We start from the raw sequence: 21,846 nt of genomic DNA, 5'->3' as shown, positions 1-21,846 counted from the left end.
CTGTATTGTCAAACACTAAGTAGATAACATTGAACTGTTCCAACTGCTAAATGGCCAGCTATTATCCTTATATTTCTGGCGCGGTTAGGGGAGAAGTGAGGGCAGGCTGGTGGCGATATTCAGTCACTAGGTGGATAAGCTGTACATTTAATTTATGCCCATCAGATAACTGACCTAAACTAAATAGACAGTGCCAGTGCAGTCACTGCATTATTTGTATATTCAACACTGCTACTGTGCTTATATGAATAAAGGTGCTAAATATACCGATATCTGTGAGTCAATATTCAAAGCAATTTAACCAGCCAGAAATGGATCCAGACTTGTTAATCGCCTGTTTGGGGCGAACTGGTCATTTTCCACAGCACTTAACTGACTATTTGGGGGACATTCTGTTAGCCTGTTAAATGCCGATACTCAGTGTATAACCAGCTAAGATAACTACATAAGTCAGTCCTGTCTTATATGGTATCCTTTAAACTGACCTTATTTTCATTTTCACAACTGTTCACCATATTCATTTATTTCCTCTTATGCTTATCTCATTATGTTTTTTCATGTTTATTCTTTTGAATGACTCCTAAAGAAGGCACTGTATGCCAAAACATGGAATGAGTTGGGTTCTTTTCACATCAATTATTTTTGATGATCTCATTCATATATGGATAGCTGCAATCAAGCTTTTTGACAATAAAAGGTTATCTGGATATAGAGTTTTACTTATCCCACTTCATTGGGGTTTTTTTTAATGAAAAAATAAACCATGGGAAGACACTTGTACTTACTTCAGAATTCCATTCGGCCCAGTATAAACTTCCTCAGCATTTGGGATTGATGGTAGCATAGTAATAATTCTGTCAGCTTTATCTGCTACATCAGCTGGAGACTCCATTATCTGAAAAATAAAGATTTCTTGTTACAGCATCTTCTGAGAATATCCAACAGGTTTTTCATAGTGTAAACTACATATGGACGCTTGCATTCTGTATTGGGGAGAGGGGATACAAGAAAGGATCTGTGGGGGGTTGGAGAAATGTGTGCATGTGTGAAAGACAGGATCTGTGTCAAGGTGGAGAGGGGTTGTGTATTGATCTGTGGTACAGAGGATCTATGTGGGGAAGAAGGATGGAACACAGAAGAGGTGCTGTGAGATGACTTCCAGAGACAGAAAGATCTTCACTGGTAAGCATTTTGCTGGGACGTTGCTTGAACACTTGGAAAAGGATAGATTTAAAGTTATCTAGGTAAGCTCACGGACTTTATTTTAAATACTCTACTCATTTAGCAAAGGAGTTTTAAGGGATAGTTTTCTCTTAGCATACAAGTCTGTTACAGTTCATAGGCTAGCATTTAAAGGGGTTATTTTAGAACTGTTATTAGTGTAAAGCACAACTAAGCAGCACGGGAAGCCTCAGTTTAGACTTTAAGAATAGCCATACTGGGTCAGATCAATGGTCCATCTAGCCCAGTATCCTGTTTCCAGTAGTGGCCAATCCAGGTCACAAGTCCCTGGCAGAAACCCAAATAGTAACAACATTGGTGGACATAAAGATAAGATCTGTGTGTGGTGGGACAAAGATTGTCCCAAGTCTGTGTGGAGAAAAGAAATGTGTGGAAGGATTGTGTGTATATATGTAGAACAGGGAAATCTGTGACTGGGAGAGATTGTGGAACATAACATAACATAAAACTCACGTGTATATCGCAAATACCATTAAGTTCTATGCGATTTACAAAGACTAGTAATACAAATGAATAAACATCCAATAACTTCAGAAAGATTCCCTAAAAATATACATTTTTAAGGCATGTCGAAATTGTTGATATGAATTTGGGAATATGAATATATGAGTTAAATCCCTAGTCCATAAGGCTGCCTGAAAAGATAGCAATCGTTCATAAAATTTCTTATATTTACATCCCTTTACAGAAGGGAATGAAAATAATGAGTGAGATTTTCTAGAAAGTTTAGAGTTTGTAATGATAAAAGATTATATAAGATACTCAGGAATTAAGCCAGTTAGAGCATGGGAGAGAGTGGTTTTTGTGGGTAGGGAGCAATTGATATTGGAGATCACTTTAGAAGCATCTATACATGTAAATAATAGAAGATTAGGTTCGTACCTAGATAATCTTCTTTCTGGAAAAGGATATAGAATCTGGATTCTAGGTGATCAATCTCCTCCTGCGAGTTGCTTGCAAAAGGATATCTTTACATCTTTTTAACTCCTCCTTCTTTCCCAGTGGTTGTACTGCCACCTTCAGTTTGTACCAAATCAAAAAGGAGAGGAATGGGGAATCTCCCCACAAACACATTCTGTTTTGCTCTGTAACAAACAACATAAACAAGATTAACTTCCAACATCATAAAACCTAGGTGGAACGAAGAAACCGCCTCTCTGTGTGCAACCAGCACCAACACATTTGGAGCTCTTAAGAATATCCCCTGTGCTTCCCAATCTTGTTTTCTTTTATTATTTTTTTTTTCAAGCATTACAGTTTCATGTGACTGACTGGAAGAATATGATCAGCATCTCTGGACCCTCTGAACCATCAAAGGCAAAGAGCAAGTACATTTGAAATGACGTCCAGATTCCTATATCCTTTTCCAGAAAGAAGATTATCCAGGCAATAACCTAATCTTCCATTCTGGTACAAGGATATAGGAATCTGGAGTCTAGGTGATATATCAAAGCAGTATCTGATGTCTAGGGTGGGACAGATACACCTGCCCGCAAAACCAGAGGACTCAAATGTGGTGTCCTTTCTTGTAGCTACATCCACTCTGTAAAAAACTTTGTAACTGTATGGAGCATGGATCAGGTAGCTGCCCTGCCGATTTCTTCAGGAAGATTCACCCAGAACTCCACCCAGGAAGTTGCCACACTTCTTAATGAATGGGCTTTCAGCGAAATTAGCTGCTGTTTGCCACAGCCAACATATGCCAAATAAATTGTCTGGAAACAGAGGCCTTTGAAACCAGTCGGCCCATCGGGCTTGACTGATCAGAACTAAAAGATGGTCTGAGAGACGAAAGTTACTGGTTCTGTCTAAATAGCGGAGCAAACTTCTTCTTACGTCTAGTGCCTGCAATACCTTATCCTGCTTCATCAAACCCATAGCATGAACCACAGGCAAATGAACTTCTTGGTTGATGTGGAAGGTAGAAACAACCTTTGACAAGAAAGAAGGGACCGTGCGCAGGGAAACTCCCGCTTCTGTGATTCTGAAAAATGGTTCTTTGCAGGAGAGAGCTTGTAACTCTCAACAACCTCCTTGCTGAAATTATTGCTACTAGAAAAACTGTTTTACCTTGAGATCTAGCAGTGATGCCTCCCTTAGGAGGCTCATATGGAGTATACTAAGCCCATTCAGGACTATGTTATGATTCCATGCCAGAAAAGGCTGATGTACAGGGGGATGCAACCTGAGTGTCCCCTTTAAGAACTTGGTCACATCTGGATGAGAAGCAGAGTGCTTCTCCACTCAAGCTTGAAATCACGAGAGGCCTGACACCTGCACCTTAAGAGAGCCTACCACTAGACCTTTCTCTAGCCCAGCCTGTAGGAAGGCCAGGACTACCGAAACTGGCACTCCAAAGGCTCTACACATCAGTGGTTCCCAACCCTGTCCTGGAAGACCACCAGCCAATCAGGTTTTAGGGATAACCCTAATGAATATGCATGAGAGAGATTTGCAAATAATGGAGGTGACAGGCATGCAAATCTGCTCCATGCATATTCATTAGGGCTATCCTGAAAACCTGATTGGCTGGTGGTCCTCCAGGACAGGGTTGGGAACCACTGCTCTACTTTATCCTTGGTACACCAATGCTGAAACATCTTCCTGACTTTAGCACAGACTGCGACTGTCATAGGTTTCTTGGCCCTAAAAGAGTAGAAATAACTACTTCTGAGTAACCTTTCCACACTAAGGCTGCGCGCTCAGGAGTAATGCCTTAAGACCAAAGTGTTCCGGGTTTTCCATTGGAACTGGCCCCTTACTGAGAAGATCCAAATGGATCAATAGCTTGATGCTTCCGTCCCTTTAGAGTCAAACTAGATACACGATATCACGGCCAACGTGGCCAATCCAGAGCCACTAGGATCACCAGATCTTAGTGGTTCACTGTTCTGCAAATGACCTCTATGAGCCATGGGGGAAACACATAAAGCAAACCTTGTTCCAGCCACATTTGAACCAATACATCAAACCCTGCGTTTCCAAGTTCGTATCTGCAGCTGTAGAAGTGATCTGCCTTTGCTTTGCATGCTGAGGCCATCAAGTTCATAACTGGAGAGCCCCAAGAGCAAAAAATAAGGTTGAACACCCTTGAGGACAACAACCATTCCCCCAGATCTAGCATCTGCTGGCTGAGATAGTCGGCTTGTACATTGTCTATTCCTTCTACATGGACTGATGAGAGGGCCTGTAATGAGCTTTGGTCCAAATGAGCATTTCTGGTGCCTCCTGTCTTTTGACATACACCACCGCTGTGGCATTGTCCGAGAAAATTATGACTGCCTTGCCTTCCAGGGAGTTCTCCATCACCTGTCATGCTGGCCAAATGGCTCATAACCAACTAATTTATGGATTATTTTCTCCGAGAGGGAGTCTCTGCATCAGATGACCTGTGCAATGGGCTCCCCAGCTGGGCAGGCCAGCATCAGTTGTTAGAATTGCCCACGAGGCAATCCAGAGTGGCACTCCCTGAAACCACCAACGCAGACTTCTCCATGCCTCTGCTATCCAGGAAAGCGGCATATTACTACTACTAATCATTTCTATAGTGCTACTAGACATACGCAGTGCTGTACGTCAAAACACAGAAGAGAGAGTTCCTGCTTACAAAAGCTTACAGTGTAGTCAAGACAGACATACTAGCCAAGAAGGTGCATCAATAAATTGTGCTCAGGTGGTGGAATTACAGAGGAAATGATTAAGACAGATATTGGTGCTTAGAAGATGGGCTGAAGTTTGGAATTGAAAGCATCAAAGAAGTGGACTTTGAGTCTGGATTTGAATACTGCCAGAGACAGAGCCTGATGTATCGAGGCATACAGTGCAGCAAGGTAGAAGGGACAGAGATATAGTGAAAATAATCTGAAGAACTACAGTGGAAGATAAGAGGCAATGAAAAGGGGTATGGATGCAGTAGAAGGGTGTGAGAGAGGAAAGGAATGGATTTATGAAAAAGGAAAGAGTGGTTAGAGAAGGGGCAGACAGGATGGATAGATAGATGAGATACAGTAGATAATAGATGGCTGGGTGTGGGTTAAGAAACTTAAGAATGGGCTTGAGGCCAGGGAAGAAGCTGGAGCTAGTGAGAGAATGAAAGGCAGAGGAAAGCAAATGATGGAAGTAGGGGTAAGTACAGAAGGTGGAAATGGAGGACTAGAGTTAAAGTTAGAGTGGGTGTGGGAGAGTAGAAAAGAATAGAGAGGGGGACCATGCCCAATTCAAGCTCAAGGACACATTGTCTGAAGATGGGCATTGAGGTCCCCCATCTAGTTTCTGCCCTGGGTACCTGAATATCCAACACCATCCCTGATATTGCCAACAATGAGAAATTAATTACTGTGGACTATGCACAAGTTCATTCACAGCAAAAGCAGGGGAAAAAAAATATCTGACAGAAGCATAGAACTGGTAGCAGTAGCTGTTTTCCATCTCATGGATAGGATGCCTATGACATGTTCACATCAGAAGGACTGTATGCAGAAAAAGAAGACAGAACAACCCAGGTTCCAGTGGATGAGCTACCCACTAACACTATAGTACCAGAGAAACACAACAGAATCGCATAGATTGAAGAAGTTTGCTGACCTGATAAAAAAAGATTGATATAATAAGAACAGCATTGCTAATGGAAACAGCAGCACCAATCCTACACTACATATAGAGTCAAAATTCAAGACACACCAAGAGATATAGTTAAACTCTGTGACTCATTGCCAGAGGATGTAGTATAAGCAGTTAACATAGCTGGGTTTAAAAAAAAAGTTTGGACAAATTCCTGGAGGAAAAGTCCATAGTTGGCTATTGAGACAGCTTGTAAGTCCAAAAAATATAGTTTTAAAAACTTTAAAGAAAATACAAGATGGCTGCCGTGGGTGCCAATTTTGCCTGAAAAACACCCATTAAAAATGCAGGAAAACGCGAAAAACAGCGATTTTAGGATTTTACAGGGCATGCAGGGAAACCACCCAGAACCCCAATCTAAGTACCCTCCAAAAATCGGCAAACTCTGTGACTCACAGACACCATAGAGCCATGTGCTGCAATGAAAGTCTATGGCAGCCTGCAATACACAGCACAAGCAAGGAGATCAGTACCTCAGGAGTTGATTAAACTGGATTTTTCAGGTCTTCTGACTGCCTCACCTTCCCTGTTAACTCAGATCACGACCACCAGGACCCCTCAGGGAAATCGGGGAAGACACGCAGTGCGGTTCCAATCTCGGCGTACCTCTATGGAACCGAAGCAGCCTGCACTCTACCCCTTTGCTGACAAACCAGGGGAGAGATGGCTCCCAATCCCGGAGACCCAATCCAATCTGCAGGCTGTCCAGAGGGCTTACTGCAGTTTAAGCTTACAGAGCACCCTCCAAAAGCAGATAAAATTTAAAATGTCTGCGATCTCCCGCCAAAGGATCACTCAGACAGAGTTGATCCGCAGCAAGTGAGCAAACCCGCAAAGTAAATCAAAAAAGACTAACATAAGAACATAAGAAAAGCAGCGGCAATTCTTATGTTCTTATGTTAGTTTATCTTTCTAATCGTCTTGTTCTGTCTCTGGTTCTGCTTCCCTGTAGCACAGTTTTGTGTTCTGAACTCTCTTTCCAGGGCCTCCTGTCTATTCACTTTCTTTTTCTTTTTTTTCCTCCTTCATTTTCTGCCCTATATCCGCCCTATTTCACAGTCAACTTTTCTTCCTCCTTTTCAAATCTGTCTATTTTTCAATTAGTCATATCTTGAATCAAAAAAGACTAACATAAGAACATAAGAATTGCCGCTGCTGAATAAACATTAAAATGATAAAAAAAGAATTGCCGCTGCTGGGTCAAACTAGTGATCTATCATGCCCAGCAGTCCACTCCTGTGGTGGCCCCTAGGTCAAAGACCAGTGACCTGAGATCAGCCCTACCTGTGTATGTTCTGGTTCAGCAGGAACTTGTCTAACTTTGTCTTGAATCCCTGGAGGGTGTTTTCCCCTATAACAACCTCTGGAAGAGCATTCCAGTTTTCCACCACTCTCTGGGTGAAGAAGAACTTCCTTACGTTTGTACGGAATCTATCCCCTTTTAACTTTAGAGACTGCCCTCTCGTTCTCCCTACCTTGGAGAGGATGAACAACCTGTCTTTATCTACTAATTCTATTCCCTTCAGTATCTTGAATGTTTCTATCATGTCCCCTCTCAGCCTCCTCTTTTCAAGGAAGAAGATGCCCAGTTTCTCTAATCTCTCGCTGTATGGCAACTCCTCCAGCCCCTTAACCATTTTAGTCGCTCTTCTCTGGACTCTTTCGAGTAGTACTGTGTCCTTCTTCATGTACGGTGACCAGTGCTGGATGCAGTATTCCAGGTGAGGGCGTACCATGGCCCGGTACAGCGGCATGAAAGGAATTGAAAACAAATCACAAGCAGAAGAGACTGATTTCAACCATGCAGAGAAGCTGCAGGTACAAAACTGAGCATGACAGGAAACTCCCGGGCAGGTAGCCCAAAGGGGAGGGATCAAGATTTAGTAGCCCTGCAGCAGAAGCTAACAGACATACAAGAATCCTCGAATTCAGCCTCCAGAGAGATTGTACAAGAAAGCTGTTGCTTGCCCCGGATCAGTAGCATGAAATGTTGCTACTATTTGGGTTTCTTCCTGTCACTTGTGACCTGGATTGGCCACTGTTAGGAACAGGATGCTAGTCTAAATGGACCACTGGTCTGACTTTGTATAGCTATTCTTCTGTTCTTGTGACATAATGATACCAAAATAGGCATCTTGGATGCCACCGACCTGATTAAAAACTTCCAAGCTCAGTTAACATATTGCCTGCACATGTTGTTTTCTTTGGCATATGCAAGAGCCTGAAATCTCTTCATAAAAAGAGATTAGGTTCTTCCCTGAATAATATCTTTTCTAGTAGATAGGTGTATCACTCTGGATGGATGGGTAATATCCCCATGCTCATGAGCCATGCAGAAAGAATCCACTCCAGCTTTTAAATCCCTCCTCCTTTACCAGAGGGCCCTGCTGCCCCCTTCAGTTACTTTCTACCAAAGCAGGCGATAGCCCAACACAAAAACTCATGTGAAGGACGGATATGGGGAAACTCCCCAAACTACAAGTCTATTCTTTTAACAAACATGTTAAAAAGGGAAAAGGGGGGAAATGTCTGGAAAGCAGTATATACTAATGCTCGAAGTATGGGAAACAAGATTCTGGATCTAGAAGCTGTTATGGAAGAAGAGAAGTTGAATATAGTGGCGTTCATGGAGAACCATGACTGGGATGTAGTTATACCGGGCTATAATCTGTTCAGGAAAGATAGGATAGGAAGAAAAGGAGGGGGGGAGTAGTGTTATATGTTAAAGATCACATTAAAGCCACACAATTGCAGGATCTGCAGGGCAAGGAAGAGTCACTATGGATCAATTTGAAAAGAGGGAATGGTGAATATATTTACATTGGTATGATGCACAGGTCTCCTTCACAGATGGAAGAAATGGATAGAGACTTAATAGTAGACATTCAGAATATATCTAAAAAAGGGGAAGTCTTTCTAATAGGTGATTTTAACATGCTGGATGTTGATTGGGGTATCCCTATTGCGGGGTCTTCTAAAAGCAGGGAGATCCTAGATTCTCTACAAGGAGAACTGTTCCAGCAGTTGGTAATGGAACCCACACAAGATGGGGGTCATAATGGACTTAGTGCTTTCAAATGGGGAAAGTGTTTCTGATGTTACAGTGGGTGATCATTTGGCATCCAGTGATCACTGCAGGGCACAATTTAATATTAAGATGTGTATAGAGAGGGCTCATTCAAAAGCAAAGGTTCTAGACTTTTAAAAAACTAACTTTGTTTGGATGGGGATTTATGTCAAGGAATTGTTGTCTGGGTGGGAACGTCTGGCAGTAGTGGAAATGCGGCGGGCAAAACTGAAAGGAGCGATTGTAAGAGCGACAAACCTTTTTGTGAGGCAAGTAAGTAAAAGTAAGAGGAAAAAAAGGCCACTTTGGTTCTTAAAAGTAGTAGATGAGAAGATATGGATTAAGAGGTTAGCTTTCATAAACTACAAAAGATCGCAGAAAGAGGAAGACGGGCAAAAATATCTGGAAAAGTTAAGAGAGGCTGGTCATGTAGTCAGGGAAAGCAAGATGTAAATGGAAGAAAAGATAGCTGACATGATAAAACGTGGTGACAAGACTTTTTTAGATATATTAATGATAGGAAGAAGTGCAAAAGTGGCATTGTGAGATTCAAAGGTGAAGGAGAAGAATATGTAGAAGCTGATAAAGAAAAGGCCAAACTGCTTAACAAATATTTCTGTTCTGTGTTCACAGCTGAAGCGCTGGGAGCGGGATCGCAGAAGACATATGTGAATAAGGATGGAGAAGTAATAGACCCTGATCAATTTTCAGATGTTGTGTTCGTGAGGAGCTAGCTAAAATAAAGGTAGACAAAGTGATGGGGCCGGATGGTGTACATCCAAGGGTGCTGAAGGAACTTAGGGAAATTCTGGTAGCTTCGCTGACTGATCTTTCAATGAGTCTCTAGAGTTGGGAGTGGTACCGAAGGACTGGAGAAGTGCGAATGTGGTCCCTCTCCACAAAAGTGGAAGTAAGAAAGAAGTAGGGAATTACAGGCCGGTATAAGTCTGACTTCTGTGGTAAGCAAATTAATGGAAATTCTTTTAAAAACAAAGAATGGTCAAGTTTCTGGAATCCTGTGGATTACAGAACAGGAGGCAACATGGATTCACTAGAGGTAGGTCTTATCAGACAAATCTGATCAATTTCTTTGGGTAACCAGAAAATTGGATAGAGGATGTACGCTAGATGTGGTGTAGAGAATGACACGGGGAAAAAATCTGTCCCCTTCACTGCACCGTCCCCGGCCCACCATCCTCTGCACCGCCCCGTCAACGCCGTTCCCTTCAACCACCCCGTCACTGTCACCCCTTTCACTGCCCCGTCACCGCCACTGCCATCCCATTCACCGCCCGTCACCGTCCCCATCTAGCACCCATCTTCTTCCCTCCGCTCCCCCATAGTCTGGCATCTGTCTTCTTCCCTTCCAGCGTCTTCTCCCCACTCTGCCTTCCACATTTCCTTTCAGGGTCTGTTCCTCTCTACTCTTTCAATGTCTGTTCTATTCCTTTCCACCACCACCCTTCCCTCCCTCCTTTACCATCTGTTCCTTTCTATCACCCTTCTTTCATATCTTCTATCAGTCCCCCCACCATCACTAGCAGTCTCTCTTCTCCCTTACCATGAGCAAATAGAACTTCTGAAAATTGTATTGCTGAGGCATTATTTCTAGTACGCCTTTTTTTTCCAAATGGATAATGACATCAATTTTATAATTCTTACTGTCTGCTCTGATTTCATTCACAATTTGGTTTGTGTTTTGTACCTGAGGATTCCATGAGGCATTTAACCTTTTCCTGTCTCTTCTGTGATTTCAAGTTGATTCCTTCAATAATGGAGTCTCAAGGCAGTAGCAGTTTTCTATTTTGGGCTCTTTTGACATTGTTTAAGGGATTTCTTGTACATTTGGTGCTGGTCTTCTTTGATGAGGTCACTTCAGAATCTATTTCCAAGGAAGAGAAACTTTTTCCCTTTCACCCCCTCCTTCCTTGCGTGAGCCGGAACACGCGGTCCCCGCAAGCAAGTAATTTTATATAATTTTCATTCTATTCATTCATAGAAATTAAAGTCTAGATAATGCCAGTCACATAACAAAACATGATTTTACAAAAATAATTCCCTGCACAGTCAAGCCTGCAAGGATTACTAGATGTCTTTCAGCAGCTCCCCTCCCTCCCTCCCCCTTACCTTTGTGGCCAAGTCAAAATGATCTACCAACAATAAAATTTTAAAAACACAAAGCACGCTGTACCCAGAGAAAATGTTAATTATCATTTATATTCCGCGGGTTTTCAAAGAGGTCAAGGCAGATGACTTTATGCAATGTCACCTCAGTAACAACTATACAAAAATAGACAAATATTCCCCCTCCCTTTTTACTAAACTGCGATAGCAGTTTTTAGCGCAGGGAGCTGCACTGAATGCCCCACGCTGCTCTCGACGCTCATAGGCTCCCTGCGCTAAAAACCGCTATTGCGTTTTAGTAAAAGGGGGCCATAGTGCAAAATATAGACAGCAGATATAAATTCTCAAAACGGACACATTTTGATCACTAAGTTGAAAATAAAATCATTTTTCCTACCTTTTTGTCTGGTGATTTCATGAATCTCTGGTCCTTCTTTCTTCTCCTGCCCCCCCCCCCTCTTTCTTTCTCTCTCCCCCTGGCTCCCCTCTTTATTTCTGCCTTTCTTTCTCTCTCCCCCTGGCCTCCCTCTTTATTTCTCTCTCTCCCTGGCCCTCCTCTTTCTTTCTGCCTTTCTTTCTCTCCCCCTTGACCCACTCTTTATTTCTGCCTTTCTTTCTCTCTCCCTCTGGCCTCCCTCTTTTATTTCTGCCTTTCTTTCTCTCTTCCCCTGGCCTCCCTCTTTATTTCTCTCTCCCCCTGGCCCTCCTCTTTCTTTCTGCCTTTCTTTCTCTCTCCCCCTGACCCCTCTTTATTTCTGCCTTTCTTTCTCTCTCCCCTTGGCCCCCCCTCTTTATTTTTTCCTTTCTTTCTCTCTCCCCCTAGCCCCCACAAAGCCATCGTGCCAATTTCTCCACTTCCACGATTCTTTCCCTACCCTCACCCCCAAGCCAGCAGCCGATTTCTCCCTGCTCCTTCCCCGATGTCCTGAACTTCATCGGGCAGCAGCAGCATTCACAATTCACTGCTGTTGCCCGCTTCAGGCCTTCCTCTCTGTCAGATACTGTCTTCATGAAAACAGGAAGTAGGCAGGACACGGCAGAGAACAAGGCCTGAAGCCGGCAACAGCAGCGAATTGTAAACACTGCTGCTGCCCGAAGAAGGTAATGGAGCACGAGGCAGACCGCTTCTCCCCCCTCCCAGCCGAACCCCCGCTGACCCTCCTATCTCCCCCCCCCCTCCGTGAACCTTTCCAACCCTCCCAGAGAGAGCAGCAAATCTCCTTCGTGGCTTTCTCCTCCCTATGCCGCGTCACTGATGACGTCATTAGTGATGCAGCAGAGGGAGGAGAAAGCCGACGCTACTGGAGGGAGGTTTGCTGCTTTCGCTGGGAGGGTCGGAAAGGTTCACTTGGGGGGGGGAGAGATAGGAGGGTCAGCGGGGGTTCGGCTGGGAGGGGGGAGAAGCGGTCTGCCTCGGTGCTCCAAGGCCTGGCGCCATTACCTTATTCGCCCCTCCCGCCCCCACCTTGGTATGCTACTGCTCTCCAGCTCTCCTTAGTTTGCCGGTTTTCTTTTTCGGTGACCGGCACGCTTTCAAAGAGCCGCGCACGCGTGGCTGCTCAAAGTACAATCTTCTGCTCTGCTGCAACTTCCTGTTTCCGGTTGGATCAGAGCAGAAGATTGAATACTGAGCAGCCGCGCATGCGCGGCTCTTTTGAAAGCGTTCCGGTCGCCGAAAAAGAAAGCCGGCAAACTAAGGTGAGGTGGAAAGAGGAAGCTGGTTAAACGATCGAGCCGGCATGCGGGTGGGCGAGTGGGGGCTGCGGGGACCGCACGATCCTTTATGCCTCACTGCGGTGACAAGACCATTCACCGCTCCACGGGGCGGTGATGGCCTTGTCCCCGTCCCCGCAGAGGCTGCTAATTTTCATTCCCCGTTTTTGGCGGGTTACCCGCGGCTAAACGCAGTAGCTGCGAGTAAACCGCCACCGTGTCATTCTCTAATGTGGTGTATTTAGATTTTAGCAAAACCTTTGACAGTGTTCCACACAGATGTCTAATAAATAAACTGAGTGCCCTTGGGATGGGTCAGGAACTGGTTGAGTGGAAGGTGACAGAGGGTAGTAATCAATGGAGATCCCTCTGAGGAAAGGAATGTTACCAGTGTTGTGCCTCAAGGTTCTGTTCTTGGGCCTGTTCCTTTTAACATTTTTATAAACTATATTAGTGAAGGGTTGTCAGGTAAGATTTGTCTCTTTGCGGATGACACCAAAATCTGCAATAGAGTAGACATGCCAGATAGTGTGAACAATATAAAGAAAGACCTGGCGAAGCTTGAAGAACGGTCTGAAATTTGGTAGCTAAAATTTAATGCTAAGAAATGCAAGGTCATGCATTTGGGCTGCAAAAACCAGAAGGAACGGTACAGTTTAGGGGGTGAAGAACTTATGTGAATGATGGAAGAGCGGGACTTGGGTGTGATTGTATGCGATGATCTTAAGGTGGCCAAACAGGTTGAAAAGGTGACGGCGAAAGCTAGAAGGATGCTAGGTTGCATAGGGAAAGTTATGGCCAGTAGGAAAAAGGAGGTATTGATGCCTCTGTATAAGACTCTGGTGAGATCTCATTTAGAATATTTTGTACAATTCTGGTGGCTGTACCTTCAAAAAGATATAAAAAGGATGGAGTCGGTCCAGAGGAAGGCTACTAAAATGGTGTTTGGTCTTTGTGATAAGGCGTATGGGGACAGACTTAAAGATCTTAAACTGTATACTTTGGAGGAAAGGCAGGAGAGGGGAGATATGATAAGAGTCGTTTAAACACCGTATTTTTCACTCCATAAGACGCACTTTTTCCACACCCAAAAAGAGGGTGGAAATAAGGGTGCGTCTTATGAAGCAAATACCTAAATCCCTCCCGTTACCTTTTTGTAAATTCTGAGGTCCTCCCTTGCTGGACGCGGCTGCCTAGAGCACTGACAGCTGACGCGGCTGCCTCAGAGTCCTCTTCTCTTGCGGCAGAGCGGTGCACAAGGCTGCCGGCCTGATCCCGTGCCACTTCCTGCGAGAGCTCTTAATAGAAGAGTTCTCGCGTGAAGCAGTATGGGACCAGGCCGGCAGCCTTGTGAGCCGCTCTGCCGCAAGGGAAGAGGACTCTGGGGAAGCCATGTCAGCTGTCAGTGCTCCAGGCAGCCAGGTCCAGCGAGGTAGGGCCTCAGAATTTAAAAAAGGTAACGGTGGGGGGAGGGAGGCCGGGAGCTGCCCTGCCTAATTAAAAATAGATATGTGGGGGTGGGGGCTTGCCTGCCTGCGGCCGAATTAAAAATAAGGATTGCCTGCCTGCGGGGAGGCCTGGAAGGGGGGGGAATGCTCCTGCTTGCCTGCCTGGGGGAGGCTACCAGGGAGGGGGAGGCTTGCCTGCCTGGGGGGGCTACCTGGGAGGAGGGTAAGCCTGCCTGCCTGGGGGGGGCTACCTGGAAGGGGTTAGGCCTGCCTGGGGGAGCTACCTGGGAAGGGGGTAGGCCTACCTACCTTGGGTGTAGTCCTGGGAGGGAGAGTGTTTCTGCCTGCCTGCCTGCCTGGGGGGGCTGCCTGCCCTGTCCCTACCTGCCTGTCACTAGGTCTGCCTGACCTGACCCCTGTCCTGGCCTACCACTAGACCACTAGAGGGGGAACAGGGTACAAAGCCTGGCAAGGAGTGTGGGGTTGGGTGCAGAGTCTGGCAGGGAGAATTTGGTTCAAAATGTTTTTTTCTCGTTTTCCTCCTCTAAATCTAGGGTGTGTCTTATGAAGTGAAAAATACGGTACCTACATAATATAAATGCGCATGAGTTGAGTCTCTTTCATTTGAAAGGAAACTGCAATGAGAGGGCATAGGATGAAGTTAAGAGGTGATATGCTCTGGAGTAATCTGAGGAAATACTTTTTTTTATGGAAAGGGTGGTAGATGTGTGGAACAGTCTCCCAGAAGAGGTGGTGGAGGCAGAGACTGTGTCTGAATTCAAAAGGGCCTGGGCTAGGCACGTGGGATCTCTCAGAGAGAGAAAGAGATAATAGTTACAGTGGATGGGCAGACTAGATAGGCCATTTGACCTTTATCTGCTGTCATGTTTCTATGTTAAACATTGCAAAACAGAAACATTTATGGAGCTCAAGTATTACCCCATGTGTTACAACAGTGGTTCCCAAACCCTGTCCTGGGGGATCCCCAGCCAGTCGGGTTTTCAAGATATCCCTAATGAATATGCATGAGAGAGATTTACATATAATGGAAGCGACAGGTATGCAAATCTCTCTCATGCATATTCATTAGGGATATCTTGAAAACCCAACTGGCTGGGGGTCCCCCAGGGTTTGGGAACCACTGTGTTACAATAGATTATTATTATTTTTACCCTTAAGGTCCGACTGACATCCAAATTTCAGTATGGTGTTGAACTTTCTGATTGAGAAAGTAGCAGGCGCAGGAGATAACAAGGCCGGGCTCCAGAAACAAACCTATCTACTAGAAAATATATTAGCAAGGGAAGAACCTAATCTCTTTTTCTAGTGCAATAATTGTGTCATTCTGGTTGGATGGGACAAACAAAAGCAGTCCCAAAAATCTAGGGCGGGACCAATGTGCCAGCTCAAATACTGAGGATCCAAAGTCAGAGGCCTCCCTTGCCACTACATCCATTCTGTAAAACTTGGAAAAATGTATGTAGAGTAGACAAGTCGCTGCCCTACAAATCTCGAGAGAGACTGCAAGAGCTTCTGCCCATGAAGAAGCCATGCTTCTAGTCAAATGCACCTTTACAAAAAGACTGGTGGCTGTCAAAATGGCCCTACATATCCATCTGGAAATTGTTGCCTTGGAAGCCAGTGTGCCACGTCTAGTTGGACTAGTAAGAACAAAAGAATAGTCAGAAAGACTGAACTCATTGGTGACCTCAAGATATTGCAGCTGCACCCTTCTCGCATCCAACATTATCAGAATCGGATCCTTCTTCCTCAAAACTATAGGCTGGAACCCCGGTAATCTGATCTCTTGATTGGTATGGAAAGCTGAAATAACTTTCAGCATAAAAGGAATGTGCAAAGAAACTCCGGCCTCTGTGAACTTAAGAAAAGGCTCTCTGAAAAAAAAGAACCTGCAACTACAAGACACTTCTCCTAAGCGTCAGATCCATCAAGGATGCTTCCTTCAGTGGTTCGTTTGCAGCCTGACTGAGGTTTTGCAAAACCATGTTAAGGTTCCATGAGGGAAAAGCACAGTTACTTACCGTAACAGGTGTTATCCAGGGACAGCAGGCAGATATTCCCACACATGGGTGACGTCACCGACGGAGCCCCGCAGCGGACAGCCTCGAAAGCATCTTGCTTGAAGATCTCGAGCTTTCGATTGCTGCATCGCGCATGCGCGCGTGCCTTCCCGCCCAAACTAGGGGGCGCATCTCCTGAGAGGATCCTCAGTTCAGATACCAAGCTAAGAAGCCAACCAGGGGAGGTGGGAGGGTTGTGGGAATATCTGCCTGCTGTCCCTGGATAACACCTGTTACGGTAAGTAACTGTGCTTTATCCCAGGACAAGCAGGCAGCATATTCCCACACATGGGTGACCTCCAAGCTAAATCAAAAGGGAGGAGGGAAGTTGGCAATTTAAGAAAAAAGATTCTGTAACACAGATTGGCCAAAATGGCCATCCCTCCTGGATAAAGTATCCAGACAATAATGAGAAGTAAAAGTGTGAACCGAGGACCAAGTGGCAGCTTTACAAATTTCCTCAATAGGAGTTGATCTGAGGAAAGCAACCGAAGCCGCCATAGCCCTGACTTTATGGCCCGTTACTCGACTCTGTAGAGGAAGACCAGCCTGAGCATAACAGAAAGAAATACACGCAGCCAACCAGTTGGAGATAGTACGCTTCGAAACGGGATGACCCAATCTATTTGGATCAAAAGAAATAAAAAGTTGAGGAGAACTTCTGTGAGGTTGAGTACGTTGAAGATAGAAAGCCAACGTACGTTTACAATCCAAAGTATGCAAAGCCGCCTCACCAGGGTGAGAATGTGGCTTAGGAAAAAATACGGGTAGAACAATAGACTGATTGATATGAAAATCAGAAACTACCTTAGGTAAGAATTTGGGATGTGTACGGAGTACCACCTTGTCATGGTGAAAAACAGTAAAAGGTGGATCCGAAACCAAAGCTTGTAACTCACTAACTCGACGAGCTGAAGTGAGAGCAATCAAGAAAACAGTTTTCCAAGTAAGATATCGAAAATGAGCCAAGTCAATAGGTTCAAAAGGAGGTTTCATCAGTTGAGCCAATACCACATTAAGATCCCATACCACAGGGGGAGGTTTGATCGGTGGATGGAGATTAAAAAGACCTTTCATAAAACGAGAAACTAGAGGATGTGCCGAGAGTGATTTCCCCTCTAAAGGCTGATGAAAAGCAGCAATTGCACTAAGATGAACTCTAATAGATGTGGATTGGAGACCCGACTGGGATAGATGAAGTAAATAATCCAAAACAGAAGCCAAAGAAGAAGAAGTTGGCTGAAGATTATGAGTGGAACACCAAGAAGAAAATCTGGTCCACTTTTGACTATAACATTGACGAGTTGACGGTTTTCTGGAAGCCAGAAAAACATCCTGAACAGACTGAGAAAATTCAGCAGAATCCATCAGGTGGAAAGGAACCATGCTGTCAAATGAAGAGACTGCAGGTTTGGATGAAGTAAGGATCCCTGACTCTGAGTGAGCAGAGAAGGAAAAACTGGCAGAAGAAGAGGTTCCTTGATGCTGAGTTGCAGAAGAAGAGAGAACCAATGTTGTCGGGGCCACCGAGGAGCTATGAGAATCATTGTGGCATGATCCGACTTCAATTTGACAAGAGTTTTGAGAATCAGAGGAAAAGGAGGAAAGGCGTAAAGGAACTGATTCCTCCAGTCTAGTAGAAACGCATCCGCCTCGAGACGAAGAGGGGAGAAGATGCGGGAACAAAACAGAGGAAGTTTGAAGTTGTTGGGTGACGCAAAAAGATCCACCCGAGGAGTCCCCCATCGGTTGAATACTTGACGAAGTGTGGGGGAGTTGATCGTCCATTCGTGAGGTTGAAGCAGACGACTCAATTTGTCTGCAAGGCAATTCTGAATACCCTGAATATAAACGGCTCGAAGAAAGATGTTGTGTGAAATCGCCCAATGCCACAACTTCAGAGCTTCCTGACACAGAGGATGGGAACCCGTTCCCCCCTGTTTGTTGACATAATACATTGCTACTTGATTGTCCGTCCGAACAAGGACTACTTGGTCGTGAAGGATGTGAAGAAAAGCTTTGAGAGCCAGAAATATCGCTCTGAGTTCCAACAGATTGATATGACATCGACGATCTGTGGCCGTCCATAATCCTTGCGTACGGAGACCATCTACGTGGGCTCCCCATGCGTACTCGGACGAATCTGTTGTGAGAACTTTCTGATGAGGAAGATGGTGAAACAGCAAACCTCTGGAAAGATTTGAAGAGAGCATCCACCAGCGGAGAGACTTCTTTAAAGAAGGCGTCACCGTTATATGGCGAGAAGGAGGATCTAGAGCTTGTTGCCATTGGGATGCCAGAGTCCACTGAGGGATGCGAAGATGTAGTCTTGCTAAAGGAGTCACATGTACTGTAGATGCCATGTGACCGAGAAGGACCATCATTTGACGCGCTCTGATAGTTGATAGGGAAGTTACATGATGACAAAGGTTTAAGAGAGTATTCTGTCGATTGAGAGGAAGAAAAGCTCTCATGCGGATGGAATCCAACACCGCCCCAATAAATTGAATCGATTGAGTTGGAACTAAGTGAGATTTTGGGAAGTTGATATGAAACCCCAGACTTTGAAGAAAAGAAATAGTCTGAAGGGTCGCTTGCGTAACCCCTGAACGAGAAGGGGCTTTTATAAGCCAATCGTCGAGGTAAGGAAAAACTTGCAATCCCTGGGCTCGAAGAGCCGCGGCTACCACAACCAGACACTTGGTGAAGACCCGAGGAGAGGTTGCTAGGCCAAATGGAAGAACCTTGTATTGAAGGTGAAGGTTCCCCACCTTGAACCTGAGATATTTGCGAAAATTTGGATGAATAGGAATGTGAGTATAAGCCTCTTTGAGATCCAGTGAGCACATCCAATCCCCTTGATCCATGAGGGAGTACAGGATCGGGAGAGAAAGCATGCAAAATTTTTCTTTGACTAGAAATTTGTTGAGAGCTCGTAGATCCAGAATGGGTCGCAAATCCCCCGTCTTCTTTGGAACCAGGAAATATCTGGAATAAAACCCCTGGTTGCGTTCGGGAGGAGGAATTTCCTCCACTGCTCGAAGGTGAAGAAGAGCTCGAGCCTCCCGAAGAAGAAGAGGGAGTTGCGAGGAACTGGAAAGACACTCTCTTGGAGGGTGATCTGGAGGCACCTGAAGCAGGCGCAGAGAGTATCCCTCTCGGATGATCGTAAGGACCCAAAGGTCCGATGTAATGGTTTCCCAGACAGATGAAAAAAGGGAAAGACGACCTCCGATTGGTAGGGAGGAATTTGGATGCAAAGAGGTTGGAATGCTCATAACTGGACCGTCAAAAAGACGGAGCTGTTTTGGTTGGAGCAGGTGTCTGAGGCTTTTGAGGACGTTGTTGTTGTGGCCGTCTAGGTGGAGGCCTAGAAAAAGCCGGTGTGGACTTCATGGGGTAACGACGAGCTGGAGGTCTGTAAGCTCTAGTCAGAGAAGGTTTTGGTTTCGGACGAATCAAAGAGGCGAAGGAACGCTCATGCTCAGAAAGCCTTTTAGTAGCTGCTTCAATAGAGTCATCAAAGAGCTCAGAACCTTGACACGGCAGGTTTGCTAAACGATCTTGTAAGTTGGGATCCATATCTACAATCCTGAGCCATGCAAGACGTCTCATAGCCACTGCAAATGCCGAGACTCTGGAGGATAGCTCAAAAGCATCATAAGATGCTTGCAACATGAATAGACGTAACTGAGACAGAGATTGAATAATGTTTTTATATTCAGAAAGGCGTTCTTTGGGCCAGTCTGGGCAAAAAGATGACAACTGCTTCAAAAAATGATTAAAATATGAAGTAAAGACATAGTTATAATTCAAAATTCTATTTGTCATCATAGAATTTTGATAAAGTCTGCGCCCAAACTTGTCCATAGTACGCCCTTCGCGTCCTGGTGGAACTGTTGCAGACACCTTAGATGGGTGAGCCTTCTTCAGGGAAGATTCCACCACTAGGGATTGATGAGAAAGTTGGGATTTCTCAAACCCTTTACATGGAACAGTACGATACCTAGACTCCAGCTTCGATGGAATAGCTGTCACAGAATAAGGAGTCTCCATGTTACGTAGAAACGTCTGCTTCAGCACCGGTGTCATGGGTAGACGTAAAGTCTCCTTAGGAGGATGAGAAAGTTCCATATCCGCAAGGTATTCAGGCGTGTATTTTGAATCAGAATGTAAATCAATATTAAGAGCCTGTCCCATGTCGAAGACAAATTTAGCAAAAGAAGCAGACTTCGAGGTCGAGGCTTCCTCAGGAGAAAGAGAACGAGAACGATGTGTCACTGAAAAAGATGGAGAAGCCTCGCGTGAATACTGAGATAGAGGCTCAGATTCAAGATGTAAAGTGATGGAAGATGTTCCACTGCCTGTCAGAGGAGGAGTGGCTGAATGTTTCCGCTTAAGGCTCCGAGTCGGAGAAGTGCGCGGAGTACGAGGTTTAGTAAGAGGAGATTTTTCTCGAGACAAATGCCTCGAAGGTGGTGTCCTCGACCTCGAATGCCTCGACGATATTGAAGAGGCAATGGTAGTATGAGCTTTAGAAGTAATATCAGAATGCTTCGAGCTCTTTGTAGAGGTAAGCTTCGAAGATCGAGACCTGTGCTTCGATCGAGGTAATGCTTGTTTAGCTCCATGTTCAGACGAGGAGTCTGACGAGGAAACCCTGGATCGAGACCTGCGACGAGGAGATCGCCGAGAGGGTGCCGATTTATGCTCAGGCTGGTGTTGCGCAGACAGAGTCGAGACCGGTACCAACTGAGCCACTATTGAGGAAATTTGCGTAGTCAGAATTGACTTCAGCATATCCTCAAACATGGGGACGGAGACCAAAGGACTCGGAGTCACAGGAGGTCTCGTGCGTTCCAAGGAGGGCGACCTCGATCGAGAGTATTCCCTGGACTTGGAAGCACGTTTTGAAGGTCTGGAAGACGGAGTCAAACCTGGGGCCCCAGGCTGAATGGAGGTAGACTCTGTCGGCTTCTTAGAGATGGTACCTGAAAAGGAAGCAGGAGACTTACCCCCCAATCCAGGCTTCGAGGACATCGTCGAGGCCTTCGAGGCCGAGGACCCGGAGGTCTTCGAGGCCGAGGCCTGTCGAGGAGGCGAGGTCGAGGTTTTAGTACTCGAGGTTGGTCCCGGAGTCGAGGATTTAACAGATGCCTCGACCGAGGCCACAGCTTTTTCAGGCTCCATACGAGGAAAAAGCTCCAAAAATCTGTCGCAGCGACGTTTAAAAGCACGAGGTTGAAGAGTGAGGCAGCGAATACAATCTTCGGGGCGATGAGTCGACCCAAGACAGATCATACACCGGCTATGTGGATCAGTGATGGAAATAGTTCTACCACACTGATAACACCTTTTAAACCCGGTAACAGGCCGGGACATAGATAGGACAAAGTCCGTGTCGAGAACGGAGAAGAGAGGCCTAGGCCTCAATCTTCTAACCCGACGCTAAAGAAAAACCAAAAGATGTATCTTTTTTTTTTTTTTTTTTTTTTTTAAATAAAATATAAGTAGAAATAGAATTACGAACACAGCGACCGAAAACAATAAA

The 21,846-nt window shown here is 45.2% G+C and overlaps 1 protein-coding gene across 1 annotated transcript in view; it reads right to left on the bottom strand.

Annotated features, from left to right (window-relative positions):
• Nucleotides 1-21,846, bottom strand: part of HIBADH (3-hydroxyisobutyrate dehydrogenase) — a 217,175-nt gene that overhangs the window by 183,583 nt on the left and 11,746 nt on the right. The window contains exon 3 of the mRNA XM_033930772.1: nt 786-895. Coding sequence (XP_033786663.1) covers nt 786-895 — 110 coding nt within the window. The remainder of the gene's footprint in view (nt 1-785; nt 896-21,846) is intronic.

This window comes from Geotrypetes seraphini, chromosome 2 (genome assembly GCF_902459505.1).
Source record: "Geotrypetes seraphini chromosome 2, aGeoSer1.1, whole genome shotgun sequence".
NCBI classification, from domain to species: Eukaryota; Metazoa; Chordata; class Amphibia; order Gymnophiona; family Dermophiidae; genus Geotrypetes; species Geotrypetes seraphini.
Note: the sequence above shows the minus strand (reverse complement) of the source record. Positions and strands in the feature narration are given on the sequence as shown.